Here is an 18,745-nt window from a genome sequence, read left to right on the forward strand (position 1 = left end):
GCTGGTCCACAGCCCTGTCTGTAGGCAGGAAGGTAACTTCCACAGCAGAGTCACGTCAGCTAATCGGGCCAGAGCTCACACATCCTGGCGTCTGTGGCATTAACCAGTCTAGAGAGCTTGTGACTCCTCCTCTGGGTGGGACACTGATTAATCGTAGGGATGATCCCCTCAGCAACACTGGTCCTCACTTGTGCATCTGGGAAGGCTGTAGAAACTGAGGTATAGCACCTCACTTGATATACAACATTGGAGTCTGCAGCAGAGACTCGAACCCACAACCCATCAGTTAGAAGTCCACAGATTTACCCACTACTCTCTGAAATGTGCTGTATCAATGCAAATAATCACACCTAAAAAACTAGTTAGCGTGTGGCTGCTGTATACACTGGCAGGTGAATGGATATGTAAGTTCGCAGTGAGAGTTGGAAATACGAATAGGACCCAGTGGTGGCTGGACATCGCTGTCAGTGGGCTTGCAAGACATACCCCACCCCCCACCTTAATGTTATTGAATTTTAAAACGCGCACACTGCTCTGCGGCGACTGCTGAAATAAGTGTTTGGACCGGTGCGGCAGTCGGATGCCGGTCTGGTGTTTCAGAGGCGGCCGTCCCGGACTTCCTGTCCACCAGACCGGCGGAGAGCAACACCTGCCCCTCTCCACCTTCAACCCCTCGCTTTGTCGAGTCTGGTCTTTGCCTGTTTCTCCCCCCCTGTAAACGGAGAGAGGAGCGCTGGCATCGTGCTTTGAGAACTGGTCCAGACTGGTTAGCTAACCGTATCAGGCGCACATTAAATTGCACCCTCCTATCAGAATAAGAAAACGGGACAAAAGGCTGATTCACTGTGCTTTAAAGGAGGGAAAAAATAACTTGTTCTTCTCCTGCGTTCCGTCGCTTCTTTTTGTTGTTGTTGTTGTCGTCTTTGCCTACAGACAGCAGGGAAAACAAAAGTCCTGAGGCGGTTTGGTACAGGAAAAAAAAAAAACCGAGCGCTTTCTTGGCGAATCATTTCCAGGACATTTGAACGCGTTACCCCTCGGTGTTGCAGGAAACTCCGCAGACATGCCAGTAGCTACCAGACAAAACCGGAATCCGTCTGCACCCTCCGGAAGGTGAAGATGTAATGCCCACGGTGGGTGAGGGTGAGACCCGCTCGCTAACCCGGTGCCCGGATCCGGGCTGCAGCCAGCTCGGCCAGCCGTGCCCCACGGCGGCTGCGGCGCAGATCAGTTCCTCCCCGGTCAGTGCGCGTCTGCTAGGACCTGCCCCTACTATCGCCATGCCGCTGACGCTGCTGCGGTGAAGGTAAAGGCAGAGAGACGGACGGAAACGCAGCGCGAAGCCCCTGACGGCGGCGGCGGCGGCGGCGCTTGGATCTCGACCCGGGCGGGCAGCGGCTGCGGCGCGATGGTGTCGGGGGAGCCGGGAGCCCGGGCGCAGCGGGGCGCCCAGCAGTGACGAGCCGCCGGGGCGCCGCCGGGGCCGGGGCCGCACTTGCAGCTGGACCGCTGTCGGGGTGGCGCCGGTGAATTTGGGGGGGGGGGGACTCCCTAATTGTAAGGCCGTGTACGCGGTCTGACGATACAGTAAGTGTTAATTTCCAAACGCCGTGTCTCCCGAAGAGCGAAGGTGCCCCATAGTCGTGCGTTAATGCTGTCGGAGTTGTCGCATTTCACTCGATCGCGGAAACGGGCACGGTCGTGTTTCTGCCCGTAGTTTCGTGGTTTTTTTTTTGTGTGTGCAGGATTTATTGCAAAGTCGAGGTAAACATGGTAGCGGGGTCGAGTTTGCGGCAACATGGCTTCAGTTGTGCGAGAGAGGAGGTTGCGTAACGCCAAAAACTTCTTCACCGCACACCTCGGTGGAAACCGACGTGCTGGTCTGAGCGACCTTTCTGCAAAAGCCGGGCGTTATTTGTCGTGTGTTTTAGGCTGTTAAGTAGGATGCCAACGGCGTGTAACTCGCACAAGGCGAAAACCACACCGTAGAGCAGGTGAGTAGCAGGCTGATGACACGGGCGGACTGGACTTTTAATGTCGTTCAGCGAGTCTTCCGCCAAAGAAATCTGGGCGAGTGGAAAAAGTCGGTTTTCTCCAACTCTGCGAAAAGCCCCTGCTTCTGCATTGTTTCACCGATATCCAGTTCGAGTTAACTGATAAAGTAGATCAGGTCTGCAAAGCTCAGCGAGTCACTGGTACTCCACGGTGCGATGGAGCGTTTCTGGGACCTGACGACGTGTCAGCAATTTTGAATGTTTTACTCTCGTGTTCGTGTTCGGTAGCGAAACTTTCAGCTATTTTTTTTATACCTGACGTGCGTGTGAGTTGACCGGCATATATTTACTGCACTAAGTGATGGCCCAGGCACCGAAGAGCTACTTTTTTTTCTTTTTACTATGTGTTTTGGGTTGTTGAACATGATATTTTGTACATCATTTTAAAGAAGTATTCGTGGGGTAGAGTCGCTCTGCGTATTTCAGGCTGTTAATTCCTTAATTTATTTATTCTTTTAAACTGGAAGGGGTGGAAGTTAGTAAATGGTAGTATAGGTTATGTCTTTGCCCTTAAAACGGGAGAGAGGGGTTTGCTCAAGAATGCAGGACTGAGTGTGGTGTAGATCAGACACAGCCCAGCAGATATTAAAGATCAGGACTGTCCAACTGCAGGACAGTCCAGCAGGTATATATGGTAGGCCCCTATAAATCAGAAGCATTGTCAGAGGTGTGTAAGAGCTGAACTGCAAAGAAAACCTATCGAGACAGAGGCCCCCCTCTGTGTCTGGAGTGTGGAGGGCTTGTTCAGGTCAGGACTTGCGCTGCATTCTCTACCAATGTGTTAAGCACCCCTGTGTTTTAAATGAGCACCTAATCACAAAAACCAAAGGCATGTAAGACCATTATGTTAAGAACATGCAGTGCCAGTCCTGAGCATGCTCTAGGCCCTGTTTAGCAAAGCCATAACATTTTCTTGAAGAAACACCCCTTGGGCAGTGAATTTGGTGCTCTAATTGCCCCAGTGCATGTCCTGACAGACAGCTCGTGTCAGGCGTGCTCATTTGTAAGTAGGCCTCATCAGAGATAGGAAGGGATGGACAGAAAGGATAGGATAGGAAGCAATAGAACAGGAGAGGAAAGGAACTGAATCGAGCCCAGAACTGCACGAGCACAATGGCCTTCTCCCTCTTGCAACCCTCTTCTTCCTGTGAGTGTTTTGTTCCTCAGAGAGTGCCCAAGTAAGCTCTGTGCCTTTTCCTTCAAACAGCTTGCTTTCAGCTCAGACCTGTTGGAAACTGCCTCCTCAAAGCTGTTGCAACTTGAGCACATCTTTGTGATGAGCAAATAAATGTTTTGCAATGTGATCCAGGCAGGGAAAGGCAGGGTTACAGCTGAATATTCCCGTTTGAAATTTGTGTTCTTAGCTCCGATATGATTCTGGGGTATTTTCCAGATTGAAAGCTGTTATTGGCTTGTCTTTAAAACTTCTTAGGCTTTTCCATTTATCTGCATTAACATGCCTGTACAGTTCAAAACCTTAAGATACTCTGTGGCGTCTCTGAAGTTTGGGTGGTAGAAATGCTTTCCTCCCAGTTTTGTGTCAAGTTGAACTTTGTCCGTGCTGGAACACGTACTCCGCTGCTAACCGATTCTTCATGTAATTCTGTTCCCAGTCTACAACTGGGAATAAAAATAAAAATGAAACACTGCCTGGGCCGCTTTACACTGTCTGCAGTGTGTGGTTAACAACATGGCCACACATGTCCATCTTCTCTTCGTTCAAGGTGTTTGTGAAAACAGCTTGAGATTGCTTATATTGGAAATTGTCATTTTAAAGGCAAAATATATTGTGGGGAGAACTGATGGTAGTCTTCAGCCACCAGGGTAATATCAGGGCAGCATACTGACTGTGGTGCCGCCCAGTGTTGATACCAAGCGCCAGGCAAGCGAATCCCTTTCAGAAAGTGTTGTGCTGACACTCGTGGCTGGTGTGTTGTCAGAGCAGGAGAGCAGGGCCTATTCTGTGCAGTTAGCCATGGTCTTCGCTGGGCTGCACTTTGCTGGGTGTGTTTCACAGAGTTGGGAAGGGCTTCTCTCATGTTTGTGCGGCTCGATCACACTGGTGCTGGAGCCAGTTGTTTCCTGATGGGTTGAGATCGTTGCAAAATGGAGGATGAGACCAGCTTCTAAGAGTGAACTTGGAAAAGATAAAATCAAGAAAGGTCATGCCCACAGGATCCTGTGCTGCCCTTACTGAGTCCTTCCTTCTGCAAACGTTGTTGAGGCTGGGGCAACGTCTCATTTTTTATCATCATTGTAAATTGAAAAAAAATCGATATATCACTTGACACCTTCATTGAACAGCAGTGTATTTAGAGTAGTCTGCTGCTGTAGGTGTGTGAATCTTTGCTCATACAAGAGGACAGTGACAGAAGTGACAAAATCGCCAAATCATGTATTCAGCAACTCGGCTAATAGGTTTGTTCCCGTAGTCCGTGTGTCAGACTGGAAGGTAACAGGACAGCTCTCTGCCCAGCTGAAACTCGAGCATTAAAACCTTCACGTGAAATTGGCCATGTTCATTTTGCTCTGTTGGTTACACCAGCCGTGCTAACTTCTGCAGTTGTAAAAATTCTGTGTCCTGTTCTGTTTAAGAAAATACATTTTTGTGTAGATCAGGACGAGCACAGGTCAGAACACCCTGCAGCAGGCTGGCCCAGGCTGGGCCTGAGCTCCACAGAGCGCCTGGCTGGAGGCATTCAGGCAAGGAAACAGGAGGCAGGGTCTGTTCTGCATTAAAGCCTCAACAAACAATTTCCTGCATCGTTCACATTCTTGCTCATTAGCTTGAGGGCACATTATTTTGTTTTCTTCCTTGCAAGATGGCTGATGTCCTCCGTCCTTTCATGCTGGGTAAAACGGAGCTGGAGGATCCCGATCTGGGGAGTGAAATCCAGATCTGGGTTTTTATTTTGTGCTGGAAAATAACCTGAACCGCATCAGAAGAAGGATGTTTTGTTCCCCCTTGTAACTTTTAGAAAGTCTAACCTTGCTCTCAGGATTTAAATGATTTATCAAGCACGGTATCAGTCTGCTTCGCAGTCCTAGCGGCGATATGATTTGTAGATTTCGCCGACAAACGGGGCTTTTTAATGGACTCTCTGCGGGAGGTGTGGAGGCGAGCACACGGTTGCACCAGGCCCAGCTGCCCCGCTCCTGTCGTCGCGCGTGCGCCAGCACTGGCCCGAACGTGCAACAGGCCGTGTGGCTCCAGCTCCGCCCCCCTTCCGCCGCCGCCCGTTGCTTGGTGGCCCGCGGAGCAGGACCGGCTGGCACGGAGTGCCGGGCCGATACCGGACCGGGTGTGTCCAGGGAGTCGGGATCTCACGGGCTTCGTTCACTTCTGCAGCACAGCGGCGTCTGGCTGCGGGCTGTACCCAGCGTGCTTACAGCCTCGTGACCACAGCTTGGGTCTTAACTTCTATTAAAATGACTAATAAAGTAGGTGTGTTTTTTAATAAGACTGGGTTGAACGTGAACAGGGCTTGACAGTGACTTACAGTGCAGGAGTTGAGCGTCCATTAGGCCCACGTGCTAACCGAGTTTCGGCTCCGAGCAGGCTCCAGTTCTAGGAATGTGGGTGGCGGGTGTGGAGGCCCGTGCTGTATATCTGTATATCTGTGGTCTTTTCGCAGTTTTAGCTCATTGAGCCGTCCCACAGTTTTACCTTGAACTGTTTCCTACCCTGACAAAGCACAAAAATGATTGAACGGCCTAAAACAGTGGAGCTCTTGGCTAATTTCACTACTTTGTTTTATAGCCTATATTATTGGCAGAGTGGTTTTGCTGTGCTTTATTATTGAAGAAAGAGCCCTTTCTCTTCTGTGTTCTGCGGCTGTTTAAAAGGGCCCATTCCCTCCCAGGTCACGGCTATTAAGATCCAGTATCGGTAGTGAAATATGGTCCACCGGTAATCAAACTTTAACAGACATTACGCAGCTAATTTGTCGTGAAAACTACAAACATCAAAGTGTTTAAAAAGGCCTCGCAGCTGCGATATTCCTATCTCTACCACAGCGGCCTGTGGAGACTGTGGCCACATGTCTGTTTGAAAGGAAATGACTCATGGTACTACAAGTTAATAAGCAATTTTAGAAAATTTACAATATAAGCTAAGTACGTGGTCCTATTGTTTCATATTATATCTCTAATACAGCATTTGCGTTTCTCTGCAGTCTAAAACATATCTGCCATTCTTACCTAGTAAACGAGAGAGGGACTGTACCTCAGCTCAGACAGCGCTGGAGTTGGTGTAGCTCCCTCTGGCACTCTACAGATGATATTGCCTGGGGTTTTATTCAGAGGTGAGGGAGCTCCGTCACTCCTGGCAGGGATGGATTTCCAGCAGCATCACAGCCCTGGGACGTCCAGAGAGCAGATTGCATTTCAGGACGATTCGGGAGAGTTGGGCCCGTGACCCCGGGCCGCTTAGAGATAAAAATCAAGGCTGTAGGAATCTTGAAGTTGCCCTCAAAATAAAGGAATGTGTCTTTTTAATGCTAAACCTTTACTGAATTGGTATTGCTTGGAATTACCATGGGGGGCCTGTCATTACTGTCGTATGAATTTTTAAAAGCAAAAAAGCATCTCGGATGTTTATTTCAATTTCATTTGCATCTGTCCTTTGCAGCCATCCTTATTTAAAAGCTCCATTTACATTGTCTTTGAATGAGTACCATGATTTGCACAGTCTGCTGTTTACATAAGTAATAAGCTGCACTCTGCTTACTTCCCAGAAGAGCACGTTGCTTTGGTAGTGCAAATTAGGATTATACTTAAATCACGATGAGGCAGTTTTTGAAAAACGGCCAATTGCAAATAATCAAGTAAAATGGAAAATTACAATTATTCCAAACACTTTTATTTTTTTACATTCATGGAAGGCTATTGTATTGTGAGTCTGCTACAGTAATTATGCAGCACCAAGTTTGTAAAGGTTCAGCGTTCTGTTTACGCATTAATTATTCAATTCAGCTGCTTTACTGTCACATCGACTTACAGTAATGCATCGCCAAAGCAGCCATTTGAGAAAAAAGTAAAAAGGAAAGTAAAACACAGATAATCCACACAATAAGCATTATAGTAAATATATTAACAATTGTTAAAGTATTTTATTACAACGCGAAATACTAAAAAAAAAAGTAGATTAAAATAAATTCAGGCTTCTAAACCTCGAGAGACTACTGGCCAGCCCACACCATCATTATGAGGCCCGCCCATTTCTACTGAGCCAATCAGAGAGCGCGTCCACAGCGGGGGAGCCAATCACTGCAGAGCTGGACGCCGGGAGGAATGCGCAAAATTCAGGAGATTGAGAAAGTGGGGAGCTTAGCAAGAAGATCCAGGAGCATGGGGACAGGAAAACCACACGCACACCAACCAGAAACACACCACGCCAACACAAAACATAGAACAGTTGCAGTTTTAAAAGGGGAATGGAGACGCTCTGCGGGCGAGTTGACCTGAATTCTTCAGCCTTATTCCCAACGTTCGCAACATGATCTCTCTGGGGGGACTGATGAAATCGCTGGACTGTTGCCGCCATTTAGCACCAGCAGTTGTCTGGGGGCAGGGAGAAATGACTTCACCAACTAAATTTAAGGGGGACTTTAGGGAGGCGAGACCGAGCTTGCCCAGAGTGGGATTTAGCCAGGACACAGGGATTAACACTCCTTCTCTTACCAGCAGTGCCCTGGGATCTTTAATGGCCAAGCTGGCATGTCCTACAGCACTCTGGGCCGTTGGTTTGAAAATTCTGGTCCAGACAGCCAAGTTCCACTTATTGCAGCCAGGTTTACCTTACAAGTCTCTATCCCAGTGCTGAACAGGCTGAGCCTTGTTTAGCATCTGTGATCTGATGGGATCGGGCTACAGGTTGGTTCCACTGCCTCTACATGTCATCATCGTGAATCGCAATGTGTGTGGAAATGACTCTGGTGTGGGGGCTGTTGATTTCACAGTTCGCTTGTTATTTCTCAACACTCACAGAAGGAGGAACTAAATTCTGTTTCTTTTGTGTCGCCTAAAGTACTCCCTCCCAGTTAATTTTTTGCATCTTTATCCATAAATAAATGCAAACGCACCTTTCAGTTGATTGGAAAGGCTTATGGATTCATGTTCAGTAAGGTACATTTTATTTCTTAATCATAAAGGTGTCTTTCAAAGAATATAAAATGGATTTCTGCAGTTTCATAATGTCTACTGACTTGTGGTTAAATTGAAACGACTATGTTTAAATTACTGTAATGTTGACAATTGGAGCTGAAAAATAGGATGACGAGAATGATTTTCATGTAGGCCTACTTTAGCATTTGTCTGTTAGAGCATCTATCTTCCAGGGAAAGCCCACACCAGGAAGCTCCTGGCAATGTTATCCTTGGTCTTGTATTAAATGGGATGTTATCCCCTTAAGACATGGACCATTACATGGTGCTGTCCCTTGGACTACTGCACAACAAAGTGACTTTTCCACACCTGTATCTACTTGCCTACAGTTTAGGGGGCGTCTGCCACGCTGTGTTCTTCAGTGTGTGCGGTCTTGTTTTTATTTACGAGCTGATGGACTGTTTCTTCAGGCCACAGGCAGCAAGGGCTGGCCGTTTCCTCCAGCTGCTTTAGCAGGATATCGGGAGAGTGCTGCAGACAGTAACAGGGAGCAATTGAGCTCAGGAAGCAATCTGTTGGACTTAAAGGGACAGCCTGTTGTTTCGTTTCTTAATGACTGCGTACCTCAATATCGCATTTAAATGTCTTTGTTGCGGTTTTTGGTGAGGTTGTGGAAATGCCGCCAAAGTGCTTTCACAGGCGATGAAGGGACAGTGTTACACAGCGGGAGCTGCATTGCTTTATAACGGGTTTAAGAGCTTCATCAGGGTGGAGTCAGAACCTTGAGACCTGTTGTTCCGTCATGTGTACGCTTGCTGGAACAGGCTTTGAAGTAGGTTTGTTCCTGAGATAGTTAGAACAGACAACAGAGATGGAATCAGAAATAAGAGTAGGCCGGGTTAGAATAAATAGACAAAAGTACAAATGAAGTGACCTGTCTCATTCCAGTTTTCTTTCATTTTGCCATTATTTCTTTTAGATCTCTTAATGCAATTTCATGCAGGATGATTTCACTGGCAGACACTTACCTAGAAATTCCTCCCCTGGCCAGAGGCCAGAGAGAGGAAAAGAAGATTTTCTTAAATCCCACACAAGTTGGGGGGGGGGTGGTATTTATCTAAGATATCCGCTTTCCTAATTGGAGAAGGTTCTTTTCCCTGGAAGGCTGCTGTGCTGGAAAGGGAGGGAGGAGGATGCAGTGGGAAACCCAGACAGACAGTTGTTCAGTTGTTGAACTCCCTGGGGCTGGCGGGGAATCGAGAAACGATCAAGGGGTACAGAGGCTGCCTTCCCCAACCCGCTGTGCCCCTCAGCACCAGCAGGGACCAGCAAATAATCTCCCTGCGGAAGCTGCTCCCTCTTCTCGCCATCAGCGAACAACAGAGACCGGAAGGGAGAAAGTGAAACTCGAGAAGCTCGATCTGAACAGAACGAGAAGTGGTGGCGCCTTTGCAGGGCGTGTGTGTGTGTCCTGGAAAAACGAAGGGAAAGATTTCTTTCTGCTGATGTCGTGGTGCCACAAATTAAATGCATCCTTATACTGTAGATGCATTTTTAAAATATATTAATGATGAAAGCGACAGGGTTGGTGTCTGCTTTCTGTATATTTACTTCTCATCTTCACCAGGGCAGTCTCTGCAAAAGTCTGTCCCAGGAGGCGTGAGATTGCAATGTTGCAGAATATAGATGTTGATTCCTGCGCCATAAGATCAAACCCAGCGAGTGAGCAGATCTTCGCCATGAAGTCTGGCTTTACAAAGGCTCTTGACTGGAAAAACACTGGCAGGATCCTTTTTCACCTTCTTATATTTCAGATTAGCCTGAGCGCTTTGCACTCGGTGAATTGGATTAAGAAACATTAATTATATATGATGAAAGGGCTTGTCAACATCCCTACCTATTCACGTTGAATTCCCGGGAATCTCGGCAGGCTGTCTCCAACAAGCTGTATAAACTGACTGGGGGCTGCGCTGAACATTTGTATTTTGAGGTCTATCAGATAACAACATTCACCAACGATAACAGCTGTGGTCATGTTTGCTCCAGTGAAAACATAGTTTGAAGCTAAACTCCAAGCCTAGGTTAACAGTAAGCCGTAGAGGGCTGTTTGTTTTTGCAGGGTTGTGGGAATAACTTTGCTGAGCACCTGTATTTGTGATTGAAAAGGTCTTAGTTACTTAAATTTATTGTCCAGCTGCAGGTCACACAGTAGTTACTTTTGTAGCTTGAGATACAGTTAGGCAAAACTGAAAACATGACCGTTTTCTCTCAAAAAGAGTCAGGTTTTTAATTTATGCTGAAGTCCTCTTTTTGCATTCGATACTCACAGTTCCAGCTGTCCTCCATTGCAGCACTTAAGGATTGTGATGGATCATCCCTGCAGCTCCTTAGACTTAGTGTGGTTACACCTTCGGTGCATTTATTCTTGGAGATAAGGAGGAATGAGACAGGAGAAAATCTGTCAGAAGCAACAAAGCACATGGGGTGAAAATGGGGTTGGAGTATTTTAGTCTGGCTCTCAGTGCTAAGCTTTTAAGAGAATGTAGTTGTTTTCAACGTTGTGGGTTTGGATTACAGCTTCCTAAAGTCTGTGCCTGCAAATGAATGTGTGGAGCCATGTGGTTTTCTGGACTGCACATGCTTTTTGTTGAAGTCCTTAGATAACTCCCAATAGGTTGGGACCGTGATGCAGACCGTTAAAGTGATGTTGAACTGGATGAAAGAAAGATAAAACTTCAGTTATCTTAGTAAAAACACAGGCTAACTATGACTAACCTATGAGATGATACCTAAGACTGGTTAACAATGTCTTGCTCCCCATGGGCTGTTCTGAAGTGGCCTGTTTAGTTCTGCCCTGGGCTGCACAATGTGGTCTCTCTAAATTTCCGTCTTAATCTAGCTGGTGCGGCAGTGTCTTACTCCTCTGCCTGACTTGTTCTGCATTGGGGTAACTGGTGCAGAATGGCCGCTGTGTGTCTCCCAGGTGGGGCTGCTGGTGCAGAATGGTCCCTGTGTGTCTCCCAGGAGGGGCTGCTGGTGCAGAATGGCCGCTGTGTCTCCCAGGTGGGGCTGCTGGTGCAGTGGTGATTGGGCTGGGCCCTCTTCTATGTATAAAACAAATTTTCTCCTTAACAAAAGAACAAAAGGTGTTACACCAGAGAAACCATTTCTTATTTAGCAGTGTAAAAACTGGCTAAAGATGTCTGAAAAACATCTGCATGGCTGAGAGAAGAGTGTTGAATTTCATTGCTCTAACAAAGCACCGCTGACTTTGCTTAAGAGCTTCTTGAGGCAATAGTTTTTTTCCACCTTCCTCCAAACTCATCCTTAAAGCAATTAAGCAATAAAAAAATAACCAGATTTCCTGTTAAGGTCTGAAGATATGGACTTGGTAGAAAGTTTTTACTGAATGAGAATGTTATGGCTCTATTCCAAATGACTGCAGAGCAAAACCATAAGTGGTACGGTATAAATGCACGTTATAATTGTTCTTTCTGAGTGCATTTCCAAATTAGAGTTGGAGTACATGCAAGTGTTCTGACTCAAATCGACACCACACCACCCTCATCACACACACAAGCGGAACTGTGATACTGTATTTTTAAAAATAATGTTCCAGCTTTCTTTGTCTGCAGAACTTCAGCTTTTCTAGCTAAAAGAATGTTGTTTTATTGAGCTGAAGGCATCACTTACAGGAATGCATTGTGCTGCGTCCGGTGCTCTGAAAGACGATACACAGAACACACTGATGTTTAACATATTCTTCAAGGAAAATGGAAAGGGTGCAAGCTGAGATGTTCTCAGACATTTGACCCACTGGTGTTCAGTAGTTTGCAGCTCAGTTAGTTTTTCAATTGAATGCTCCAGTGTGGGATTGCTTTACCGGGCAGAAGAGAGGAGCTAGGCTGCTGGTGCGGTCATCATGCGCTCCTGTCTGTCCCCTGGGCTTCAGTGTGCTTGCACTGAGGGACCGAAGGAGAGGCTCATGTGGAACTTGATCTGCTTCGTTAGTGCATGCTGATGTGTTAAGTGATAAAGGTCAATTAAACGCATTGGCAGAGGCAAGCCTGTTTGATGGGCAGCGGTGGTGTTTTCTTGTCAGTGTGCAATTCTGGTCAGTTTTCCGTCACTAGGTCCATGCGACCTATCATTTCACCTGTTTTTTCTGGAACTCTTTGCAAGACTGGCGCTTCTTACGAGGTCGAAGTCCACCTGTTCCTCTTTGCTGCCTTTCCCATGATTCTCTTGTTTCCTTGTCTTGCAGGAATGTTCACCCTCACGGAAGTCGCCTCTCTCAATGACATCCAGCCCACATATCGGATCCTGAAGCCATGGTGGGATGTGTTTATGGACTATCTCGCTGTCGTGATGCTGATGGTGGCGATATTCGCCGGGACAATGCAGTTAACCAAAGACCAGGTCGTCTGCCTTCCCTTTCTGGAATCGGGTGAAAAATGCGGAACAAGAGGCGGAGGATCGAATGCGTTTACAGAGCCAGGGGATATGACCGCTCCCACCCCCACAGGTGTCTCGCAGTTAACACCTGCTGTTGATGGGAAGAGAATAGTGGGCCAACCACAGCCTACAGGGGTGAAAACAAACTTGGACTTCCAGCAGTATGTCTTTGTCAACCAGATGTGCTACCACGTGGCCTTGCCTTGGTACTCAAAGTACTTTCCCTACCTAGCACTTATTCACACGATCGTACTCATGGTCAGCAGTAACTTTTGGTTCAAATATCCAAAGACCAGTTCCAAAATCGAGCACTTCGTGTCGATCCTGGGGAAGTGTTTCGAGTCACCGTGGACGACGAAGGCGCTGTCCGAAACGGCCTGCGAGGACTCGGAGGAGAACAAGCAGAGGCTGACGGGCGCCACCTCTTTGCCCAAGCATGTGTCGACCAGCAGCGATGAGGGGAGCCCTAGCCCGACCACCCCGATGCTGGCCAAGACCGGCATAAAATTCTCCGCTGAAAAGCCTGTTGTTGAGGTTCCGGGCATGACCATTCTGGACAAGAAGGACGGGGAGCAGGCCAAAGCCCTCTTCGAGAAGGTCAGGAAGTTCCGTGCCCACGTGGAGGACAGCGCCTTCATCTACAAGCTTTACGTTGCTCAGACTGTGATCAAAACATGCAAGTTCATCTTGATCTTAGGCTACACTTCAAATTTTGTTGCTACAATCCATTTTGAGCACATCTGTGAGCCAGACGTCAAGCACTTGACCGGGTACTCTCAGTTCTGCTGCACTCACAACATGGCTTTCATGCTGAAGAAGCTGCTCATCAGCTACATCGCTCTCATTTGTGTGTATGGTCTGGTCTGCTTGTACACCCTCTTCTGGCTCTTCAGACGCCCGCTGAAGGAGTACTCCTTCGAGAAGGTGAGGGAGGAGAGTAGCTTCAGCGACATTCCCGACGTAAAGAATGATTTTGCCTTTCTTTTGCACATGGTTGACCAGTATGACCAGCTGTATTCCAAAAGGTTTGGGGTCTTCCTCTCTGAAGTGAGCGAGAACAAGCTCCGGGAGATCAGTCTGAACCACGAGTGGACCTATGAGAAGCTGAGGCAGCATGTAACACGGAATACGCAGGATAAGCTCGAACTTCATCTCTTCATGCTCTCAGGGGTCCCTGACGTGGTCTTCGACCTCACCGACCTGGAGATACTCAAGCTGGAACTGATTCCTGAAGCCAGGCTCACAGCCAAGATTTCCCAAATGATTAACCTCCAGGAGCTGCATTTATACCATTGTCCTGCCAAAGTTGAGCAGACGGCTTTCAGTTTTCTCCGTGACCACCTCCGGTGCCTTCATGTAAAGTTTACAGACGTTGGAGAGATCCCCTCTTGGGTCTACCTGTTGAGGAACCTGAGGGAGCTATACCTAGTAGGCAACCTTAACTCAGAAAACAACAAGATGATAGGTTTGGAGTCCCTTCGAGATCTGAGGCATCTGAAGACCCTGCATCTCAAGAGTAACCTCACCAAGATCCCGACAAACATCACTGATCTTTCACCACACTTAACCAAACTGGTTGTGCACAATGACGGGACAAAACTGTTGGTACTTAACAGCCTGAAGAAGATGATGAATTTAGCCGAACTGGAGCTGCACAATTGTGAGCTGGAGAGAATCCCACACGCCATCTTTAGTCTGACAAATCTGCAGGAGCTAGATCTGAAATCCAATAACATCCGCACGATAGAAGAAGTCATTAGTTTTCAACATCTTAAAAGACTAACATGCCTCAAACTGTGGCATAACAAAATCATCAGCATTCCTTTGTCCATAAGTCACGTCAAGAACCTGGAATCTCTCTACTTTTCACACAACAAGCTGGAATCTTTGCCTCCACCTCTTTTCAACCTCCAGAAACTGAGATACTTGGATGTTAGTCACAACACCATTGCGGCAATCCCACTAGAAATTGGCTTTCTGCAGAACCTCCAGCATTTTGCTGTCACTGGAAACAAAGTGGAAGTTTTGCCTAAGCAGCTGTTTAAATGCACTAAGCTAAAGACGTTATTTCTTGGACAGAACTGCATTTCCACGATCCCTGAGAAAATCGGCCAGCTAGCACAGCTCACCCAGCTGGAACTGAAGGGAAACTGCCTGGACCGTCTCCCCTCACAGCTGGGACAGTGTCGGCTCCTCAGGAGGACCTGCCTCATCGTTGAAGACCATCTTTTTGACACTCTGCCTCTGGAAGCTAAAGAAATGATCAATCAGGAGTCCAATGTTCCCTTTGCAAATGGCATATAGGTGATAAATTAGCAGAACAAAGTGTTTCCAATGGTTTAATTTTGGGATGTTCTTTGTAGTCTTGTTTCCTGCACAAGCTCCCTGTACTCAGGAGCAGGAAGAGATCCCATCTTCGTGCTGCTAGTCAGGCGGAACATCTGATGGATGGGAGGTTTGTCTTAGCTTGACTTAGCTGATGGTTTGAACTGTAGGAAGTCAGTTGACCTGATCAAGAAGGGTCCAGTTAGCATGCTGAAGACTTCAGTTGCTGCAGCGTTGCCTGTTCCACACAAGATAAGTGGGGTTGTGGGTAATAGTGACAGTACAGGCACTGTTTCAGGATGTGTGGACCAACAGTCTACATGTCTGAAAGAAAAAATAAAGCAGCTGAAGTCTAGAAACCTGGAGAGAAACCCGTAGCTGCTGAAGAAAGTAGTTCTGGTCATTCTTTTCCATTATATATGTTTTTTTCAGAAAAAGACCAGTGATTTGTTTTACAATGCTTGTGCTGTTCATAGCTTTATGCTGTCTCACTGAGGGGGCTCCATCACCAAGCTTTAAGATTATAAGAGTTATTGTTTGTAATCTGCTTTTAAAAAGCTTTATATCCGAATATAGTTCACAAACTTGAGTTTGCTTTGTTAAAACGTTTTTTTCTGTTCCTTGTGCTTGACCTGATTCTTAGCTGACAGTACCTGTACCACCTGGCTCAGAGTTCTCGGTGTCGGTCACTGTTCGGCGGGCTGCAGCCTGCTGTGGTGGCGTTCTGTTTCTGTACTGTCGCAGAAGAAGCGGTGAGCTCCCCCAACACAGCCTGCCTCCGTGGGGCATCTGGACTCAAGCTGGCAGCGCGTTCTGCACCCCCGCAGCTCGGCGTCACGGCGGCTTGCGGGGGGGGCAGTGCACAGCTGACCGCTTCCGGGTCCAGTCGCCATCCTCTCTGTCCAGGTCCGGGGCATGGCGGGACCTGGCTCCCTGGCCGCACCGAAGTTTCGGAGTTTCTTTTCAACAGAATAACCGGTTTTAAAGACGTGCCTGTGTGGGTTCATCTGCCTGAGAGCCCCTGTAGCTCAGAGCTCTTGATGTACAGTAACTTCCCGGTGTGTGCACGGTGGTGAGAGCCAAAGACAAAGTTCTTCCACGTGCTGCAAACTTGCTAACATTTACCATTGTAACCCTGGTGCACCGTTCCGTTTAGGAAATGGGGAGAGAAAACATGGCTGTTGTCCTCTCCTTTGGTGTCCTTCATGTTCCAAACAGTATGGCAGCAGATCTCTTGAGCAGTGTGTCCTCATGGTTCAGGTTGGAGGACCCTTCATGAATACACACACCACAACCTGTGCTACGGCGCTTTCAGGACCGAACCACCAGTGCAGCAAAAGCATGCTGACTTCGTCCTCAAAGCGCCATAATTCACTTGAAGCATCACATTTCTTTCAACAGTGGCATTTTTACGTTTAGTTCAGGGGTTAAAGAAGTGTGAACAAACCAAATCAGTTCAGTTATTAAGTTGCACATGGCAGCAGTTGATTAGAATACATCTTTGGGAAAAGGAGTGTGGTGAGGTTTTTATAAAAAGGGTAATGTATACAGACAGGGCAATGATAATATTCATCCATTCTGAGAATGATAAAGCTTTAAGAATTGTCTAGTGTCAGGCTTTTTGTACATTTTTTTGTGATTTTTTTAAATGCTAAATTGAGTAAAAATTTGTTTTTGTTACTGTGGAATGTATAAGGCATTTCATTTTCCCTCCAAAAAAACACAATACATTTTAATGAGTATGCAAAAGGTAACCCATGAACAGCATATATCTCTGAATGAACAGATACCTTCTGTGAGGAGAGTTCATGCTCTAAAAGTAGGCGAAATATGCAGTACTAAGTGTTGATACAAATCTGTCACACATCCTACGTATAGGATTATCTCTTGTTGGCGTCTTGCGTTTAATAGATATTTAACAACAGAAATTATTTCTGCATGGTGTAGAGAGGGGGCCAAAAGAGGTAAAGTAACCCTAGAGCCTCTTATGTCACTCGATATTTTTGTGAGACTACTTTACACAGAGCTTTCATTTTGAATCAGACAAAGACGACCCGGGTGTGGTCAGTTAATATTTCAGTGGTTGTTTAAAAATAATAAAATATGTAATTAATATTAACAATAAACATTATCTTCAAGCCGTAAGTCAGACACAGGCTGTGGGTTGTCATGATCCCTGCTCGGTAAACGAGGCTTACTATTATGTGTGAATGGTAGAAATGACCAAAAACGTCATTTTATCTCTTTTTTTTATCATTTTATATCAGCTTTTATCATTTCACCTGTGCTCATCTAGCTCACATACACTGTTCTATGTCTTCAGTAAACAAGACAGTCTCTCTACAGAGCTTCATTACGGACTGATTTCCCTGTTCTACTCAGTCTGGACTGAAATAAGCCCCACAATGTAAAAACAGGCCTCTAGGCTCCAGCTCTTGAGCTGTGCTTGGAATGCAGTGGAAGCCTGATGTGACTTGAATCCAGGCGGATGTGAGTGAATATTCAGCTTTACTCTGAGAGCCAGGAGAGGAGGAAAAAGCGACGTGTTTCTCATTCCATTCCCCTTCAGGGACTTTGTTGCTCGTCCTGTGATTAAATATCCCTCATTAAGTCCTCCTGAAGCTAGCTAGATCTGACAGCTGGGATAAACCAATTTTGCTTGTTACTGGTTTTGACGTTGTTAACCCTTGTTAAACTTTCAAATGGCTTCTCGTTTCCATGGCGCTCCGCTGGGCCCGTGGAACAGGTGTGTCCGTGTGACAGCCCCAGGGCCTCTGGAAGTGCAGGACCCGCTGGAATCGAAGGACCCCGCTTCGTGTCCGAGTGCGCAGTTGCCTGGGAAATCTGACACCGCGACACAATATCCCCTCTGTTTCCAGCCTCACCAGACCAGGCCCTCGCACAGACGAGCCTTTACTGACATTTTGCTTGTCTTTGCGGATGTAGTAGGACTTTTAGCCCACACTTCTAAGTGTAAGAATTTGAACAAAATAGGACACAGATTGAACTGGCGTTTCTAGATTTCTGCCCACAGTATAAGTTCTCCATACAAGCAAGCTCATTGGTTTAGTTTAGTATTTTTTGCTTTGAATCTGTTTTGCTTCTTTGTGTTTTTAGTGTAGTAAAAGCTCTGACATTCACCCATACGGTATCAATATTTAAAGCAACTGCAAATTGAAAACTTGATAAGGAAGTACTAGGGGAAGGACTTCATTTTTATTGTACTTATAAAACTTTTGTTTCTGAGGATCAATATAAAAGGTTGTTTTTTATTGTACAATAAAAACTATGGGCACGGTTTGTTTAATAACATAAGTAAAATATATCAGGATAAATCGAACCCAATAATCCCTTCTGTGAGGCATAACTGTGTGGCCAAATACTGATTTGAAGTTACCTGTCTGATTTTATACCAAAAATTAATGTCTTTTCTTCTGGTGTTCTTGTGTATACCAAGGCCCACCAAATATTTTTTTTTAATTTATGTAAATCATTTATGTCTGAAATGAATGCAGCAAAATGGACTCATTCAGCTTCCAAGGTGTCCCCACTGAGTGCTTTAAGGAATAAGGATGACCTGTGCACATTTGATAAAAAATGCTGCAGTAGCTCTGCGTGTAGTATACAGGATGTCTGAAGTTTCTGATTTGACATCAAACCGTGGACAAAGTGTCGGCATATTGCAATAATCTGAAAAATGTATTTTAACGAAATTCTCCAGTAAATTCTTGTTCTGTTTGTTTTTTCTAAATGCTGTATATAATTTGCAAGATTTTTGGAAGAATAAATGCAGTTAAAAACATGAA

General features: G+C 46.3%; 1 protein-coding gene across 2 annotated transcripts; it reads left to right on the forward strand.

Moving 5' to 3' along the window:
• Positions 1-245: 245 nt before the first annotated feature.
• lrrc8db (leucine rich repeat containing 8 VRAC subunit Db) lies at positions 246-18,745 on the forward strand. 2 transcript variants are annotated; one of them, XM_088597699.1, is made up of 2 exons: positions 246-1,587; positions 12,424-18,745. In XM_088597699.1, exon 2 carries the CDS (start codon positions 12,426-12,428, stop codon positions 14,916-14,918), a length of 2,493 nt encoding a protein of 830 aa, XP_088453825.1. In that variant the 5' UTR covers positions 246-1,587; positions 12,424-12,425; the 3' UTR covers positions 14,919-18,745. The 2 variants fall into 2 exon arrangements, with proteins under 2 accessions (XP_088453825.1, XP_088453826.1); XM_088597700.1 differs by lacking the exon at positions 246-1,587 and adding an exon at positions 1,687-1,994.

The sequence above is a fragment of the Lepisosteus platostomus genome, chromosome 11 (genome assembly GCF_059453375.1).
Source record: "Lepisosteus platostomus isolate fLepPlt1 chromosome 11, fLepPlt1.hap1, whole genome shotgun sequence".
In the NCBI taxonomy this organism is placed as follows: domain Eukaryota; kingdom Metazoa; phylum Chordata; class Actinopteri; order Semionotiformes; family Lepisosteidae; genus Lepisosteus; species Lepisosteus platostomus.

Coding starts and splice junctions, on each gene's coding strand:
- lrrc8db (XM_088597699.1), top strand. CDS start 12,426: ATGTTCACCCTCACGGAAGTCGCCTCTCTCAATGACATCCAGCCCACA.